This window comes from Triturus cristatus, chromosome 7 (genome assembly GCF_964204655.1).
Source record: "Triturus cristatus chromosome 7, aTriCri1.1, whole genome shotgun sequence".
In the NCBI taxonomy this organism is placed as follows: domain Eukaryota; kingdom Metazoa; phylum Chordata; class Amphibia; order Caudata; family Salamandridae; genus Triturus; species Triturus cristatus.
In genome coordinates, this window is record NC_140590.1 from 1,844,922,905 (window position 1) to 1,844,929,014 (window position 6,110).

Genomic DNA, 6,110 nt, shown 5'->3' on the forward strand with positions numbered 1-6,110 from the left:
GTTGCAACTCATCACTTCAGATCCAAGTAGCCTTATATGCGATTAGAACTTTTAATGCTTACAGGGAAATGGTTAGATCCCATCTTGAACAGGCAAACATTGACAGCACAAGTGAGAAGACGTCCATCTTAGGAATGAATATAACTTAATCACACCCACCATCTTAGCAGCATTGTGCCTTGCTTAGTATGGCAGGTGATGATATCAACTCTTGATTCAACTGGCATTTTTGATCCTCCATCGTACCACATTTCTTCCTCCTAGCCCTACACCTTGGATAACGCACAGATCAGCCTGTCACCACTGGAAGCCATTCAGGGCTACTGTTGCCACAAGCACATCAAACCTGGGAACCAGTCATGGGCAAAGCTGGCAGGGAATCCTTCCTGTGCGTCAAGTGTACCAACTCCGCAGAACCAGGGCCAATGTCTGGGGATTTCTGGCTGCAGATGCAGCATTCACTCTCTGCCGCTATCATACCCTGGAGTCACATTCACAGTGAACTGAGTGACACTGATGGCTGCATCACAGCTATCCATAGCAAGAGAAAGAAGAAAGGATGCATTACTTATTTATACTCTGCTAAAGAAGAATGTGTTAAAAAAGAAGGCAGTCTCAAGGTAAGAGTGTCTCTCAATTTGGATTTAGTGCGAAACATTGTTGGTCCTAAGAGTTGTATAATACTCTTGAGTTTAACTGCATGTCTCCTTTATTAAAACATGTATTCTCTTTTTTCTGCAGGTAATAGGACAAGTCAAAATGGATGTAGAAATTCAGACTCTCTTTAATAATTGTAGTCTTTCCATTTCATATTTTATCATCCTTGGATTTTCAAATCTACTGCAGTTTAATCAATTTTTTGGTTTTTTAGTTTTTCTATTGATCTATCTTTGTGCCCTCTCTGGAAATGTGACAATTTCCACAGTGATATACATCGACTATCGCCTGCACACGCCCATGTACTTTTTCCTTACAAACCTGTCTATGCTGGATATCTGCTACACATCAGTGACCGCCCCCAAGTTGCTCAGCATCTTCTTGTCTGATGATAAGTCCATTTCATTCAGTGGCTGCATGACACAGCTGTACTTCTTCATGTCCTTTGGGACTACAGAATACCTCATCCTGACCATTATGGCTTACGATCGCTATGTTGCAATCTGCAAACCTTTGCAATACACAGTTATGATGAACAAGGAACTGTGCATCCATCTAGCTATGAGTGCCTGGGCAATAGGCTTTATAGTTGCTGCCCCCACTACTGCGCTGATCTCCAACCTCCTCTTTTGTGGATCCAGGAAAATCAATCACCTCTTTTGTGACGTCACACCTCTGTTAACCCTGTCATGCAGCGATACCCGCATTACTGAAATTGTGATATTCCTTGAAGGTGTCTTTGTTGGGTTCAACTGCCTTCTACTAATTCTTATATCTTATGTTTTCATAATCACTAGCATATTCAAAATAAGTTCCAAGACTGGGAGAATCAAGGCGTTCTCCACCTGTGGCTCCCATCTCACCTCTGTTAGCCTATATTATGGGGTTACTTTTTGCTTGTACATGAGACCAACCTCTTCCTACTCTCTTGATCAAGGCAAATTTCTTTCAGTGATTTATATTGGGGTGATTCCAATGTTAAATCCAATTATTTACTCCCTGAGAAATAAAGAGTTTAAAAGTGCAATGACCAGGGTTCAGAAGGGATTTTTTTTAAATAGGGTGTCTTTTATTTGCAGGATGTAGCGAGCACACTCTGATGCAAATTTGAGCTCACAATTTACAGAAGTTCTCCACTAGATCCACTTGATCAAATATGTTTTGGGTAATGAAATGGAAACCATCCTCTTTCTACTGAGAACTGATATCCCAAAGAGCTTATTTGTGCCAGCAAGCTACAAAATAATAACCAGCTCAGCAGAGGTCTACGAAATTCAGTGACAGAAGAGCCAATTAACAGAGCCTTAAGAAAGAACATGTGGTCTAGAGGTGTTATAAGGACCAAAAATGAGATCAGGTGCCTTTCCTCAATACGGAAATGTTACTACAACCGTTGCAATCACACCAGAGACAATATAGAGCAAAAGGCTTGTCCATAATACAAAATGTGAACTATGGTGGATCGAGTACAAGTGGCACTCTTTGACGACTTGCTTGACAACTGGCTCGACTCGCTATTAATATTCGAGCCTCTCAATACAGTACTCTCACCATCTCTGAGTACTTTGGAATTGTAACTAAGTGCTGGTCCATCTCATGTTTTATAGCTAACAACAACAACAAGCACGCATTTACTGGATTTCACAATGAATACACATATGCCGGCTGATATTGATATGCCCTAATATGAGGATTAAAAGCGCAACTCTAACTCCCTATCAAAGATCTGAAGATTTTTTACAGACTAGTTCTGTTTTTTGATTTTTGTTTTCAAAAATGCATTCTTTTATTGGCATAGTCAATATCATGCCTGATCTGTTTAATTGCTAATATGCATCCCTCTTAGCTAAAGTAAATGTTTTTATGATAATGCATATTATAACGTTTTTATATTCTATTGTTTGCAACATGCAAGGCTTAAAGAAAGAATTATTATATAGTTTACTTCATTTATTCCTATTGTTTTATAAAATCATGCTTTTATTAATTTACATTATTCATGTTACATTGTTTATGCTTCATATGTATAATAAATATCATAATGATTATTTTAAGTATAGAATCTTATATTCAATGATCTGAGAGCATGGATTTCTCTATTAATCAGAGAAATCCCCATAGCCTTTTCCACCCATTTGATGCCACAATTCAGACGTACAAGCCGGGGATGGCATGAAGTCATAAGGCCTGACTCAATTTTAAGTGGGCCATGACACCATTTTCTGTATTTCTGCAGAATCATCAACATGTATGTCTTTGAAGCAGATGTTGTCTGTCCTTATTTTTCCAAGCACTGTGAAAGTGTCAAGTCATTTAGATATACACATTAGCAAAATACCTAATGCGACATAAATCTGGAACATGTGCCTTAGTATCTCAAGTTCAAGGTCAAACATAGAACAATAGTCAAAATAGTGGTCTGAATTGTCATATGTTTACTTTATAGGTGTAAAGGAATAGACTAGCATCTTGATGCTTATTGATCATATTCAAGCATTCCCATGGTGACATTGCAAATTCCATCTCAAATAAGATACAGTATAAAAGGACTTTCCCTTGACCACTTATCAGGAAAGGTTCTTTACCCCAGAATATAGCAATCAAGATACTGTTAGACCAGAAGACATTCTGCTATTGTATCTACTGATAGCTGACACCGAGCCCGGAAGGAGTTGATGCTGGTGCTAAATGTGTGTTTGCCTTTCGTAGGGAACAAAGCCTGCTTGTCTCCTGATAATTACAGCACTCTGCTATAAACAAAGAATGCAATACACTCATCCTCCCTAAGAAAATCGATCTGCAAGTTATGCTACTCTACGTGCTCTTCTAGTGTAATGCATAGGTTTTTGGGTGTTAGGTTTTTAGATGACATTTTAACCATTTTAGAAATGTTTATTTTATTTTCGTTGTTTGCATTTGTGCTGTTTGAATCGTATTCTAGTTCTGCATGTGTATTTTAGATGTGCTGAGCAACAGGGTGCATCTGTTGAAACAAACATGCTTTTTAAGTAAAGTGTCTTTTTCTTAGCACATCTTGTCTGTGTGTGTGTGTGATTGAGCAGAGCAAAAACGTTTGTTTCCTTAATACCTTCTTTACGGGCTGTTAGCAACTTAAAAGCATCGATGCCACTTCAACTATGTATTTGGTGGGGTTCTGCGGGGCTACTAAAAGCTGTCTCTCACATTCTAGCATGATGCATTGAACTAGTGTCAACCGTGGGTGTGAAGCAAACCTTGTAGAGCTGAGCAAGAGGCTCAGTCAATAATCAGTCACAAAGTTAGATTTCGGATTATATGGACAGTTGACCTTTGAATCCGCATGGACAGTAAATGACAATAATCAAGGCATGAAGAAATGGTAACATTGAGTACCACTTTTAAGGGTCTCAGTTGAAAGGTATAAGAGGAAGAATGTTGCAGATAGGTCAGACCTAGTCACAAGGGCAGTGGAGCGAATTACAAATGAAAAGACCATTAAAGCACATTGAATAACGTGTAATAGTTCTGCAACTGAACTGATTAAGGTGCCAAGTCAAAGGTGTGATCAGTTTTGAAGCTCAGCTCATAGCATAGCCAATTTTGAAGCCAAAAAAACTTTGTGACTTGAACATATGTTATATATTTAAATTTGTTTATTCTGTCAAATTTGGCCAGAAAACATCACACATAAACATCATGTAAAATGCATTATCCATTACATTATAGTATGATTCAATCACATCCCCTATAAATACAAGTATAATCCATTAAACCAATGAGTAACTGTTCCCAGCTACATCATCTATCCTTCCTAAAGTGCAGATACAGTACAAGACCACTTCATGTAAACAAAGATTTCAATGGCTCAGTGGTGAATTCAGGTCGATACGGCACCAAATTTTGAGGCCTTAAAGACATCATAGAATCTTGATTTGAGCAACACATTCACCGTAAAGGAAAAAAAGTACAAAACCAAAACTTAGCTATCAGAATTCAGAGACGTAAAAATAAAGATAAAATTACATAATAAATAGTGAGTAATGGGGCAATTAATCAAATCTCGATCTTCTAGACACCCAAGGTTCTTGTAAAAAGCTAGGACTGAAAGGATAATATGATGTGTTGGAAGCATCTGTAGGTACATCAAGGCTGGCCTCATTTAATTTAAATTCAGGGATTTTAACAAGGGAATTAAAAATTGCTTCCTCTGCCAGCTATAATAAGAACAGAACAGCTACAATGCAACATATCCTGCGAATACATATTGTTGCAGTTCAGGGTTCCTTTGCATCAGGCTGTATTCACCCAGGTAAATATGTTTATGAGCAATCTATTTAAAATTAGGTTGGTTTGTAAAAAATAAAACTGAATCAGATTTAGTGGCGAATCCGACCAACCTAATTAATATTCATTAGATAGGTTGCTAATTCAGACTCAACCACTATGTCTTGGATAGATTTGAAATGAATTACACTTTTTTTTTAGTGCAGCCAGTTTTCCTTAAAAAAAACAGGACATTGTGTATAAAGAAAAGTTCACTTCTTAAAAACAAATTGTTTGAGAATTGCCAGTAGTCTTGTGGACCATTGCCTACTCCCTAATGAACTTTTTGGAGCGTGGTAACTTTTCAATGGTTTATGACCACTATTTCCATTACCCCATGTGGAGAGGAATCGCTGGTTGGAAGGCACGCTACAACACATTGTATCCAGACAGCAATTCCATATTCATTTTTAAAATATATTTTAGCAGTCAGAAAAAGTGATTGACTCCTAAAATTGGTTTAGTATATTGCAGATAGCATTGTTGAAGTTGTAAACTCCGAATCGGAGAGTTTGCAGCTGTGAAATTAGTTTTTACATGTTGCCATCGATCACATGTGGTAAGTTGTGCACACTGGTGTGGAAAATAACCACGCTGAGCAATTAGCCTTGTGATTAACCACAACTTAGGGGGTGATGGTATGGGGTTTATGTAGAATGAGAAGCAGTGAGAACCCTTCTGGAAAACAGAAAAAAACGCTTTAAATGCTTGTGTCACGAGCTGAGGACAGATCCACCAGTATCAAGGCAAATACACTCTCAACATCCAAAACTGCTTTGAGATGCCCAGGTGCCACCAACAAAACTGACTCAGTGCTCCGGGTAGAGAAGCAGTCTGCAGGATTTCCAATACTGAATGCTCCAGAAAAAAAGAGAACTGTTTTACTAACTTAAAGTTTCACTTGTTTAGCAGGAGCTGGGTGTGAGGAAATAGTGAAATCATTTGAAAGACCTTTGGTCCAAGTAGGGTTGCTCAAACAACTTTGAGACAGTGGCTGATTTAAAAAGTGGAACGCTCCTGAAAGAACAGACTAACACAGAGGTGACAGGTTGGTAGAACCACCACCTGTGTGGTCCTTGTCAGATGTTTATTGTCTGCCTGAGGGGGGAGGGAGAAGATTTCAGACTGCAGATAACAGTGCCCAAGTCACC

The 6,110-nt window shown here is 38.4% G+C and overlaps 1 protein-coding gene across 1 annotated transcript; it reads left to right on the forward strand.

Annotated features, from left to right (window-relative positions):
• Positions 1 to 359: 359 nt before the first annotated feature.
• LOC146813406 (olfactory receptor 5AR1-like) lies at positions 360 to 1,743 on the forward strand. The gene is made up of 2 exons (XM_085615422.1): positions 360 to 620; positions 742 to 1,743. The coding sequence occupies exons 1-2, from the start codon at positions 360 to 362 to the stop codon at positions 1,741 to 1,743; spliced, it is 1,263 nt and encodes a 420-aa protein (XP_085471548.1).
• Positions 1,744 to 6,110: the final 4,367 nt, after the last annotated feature.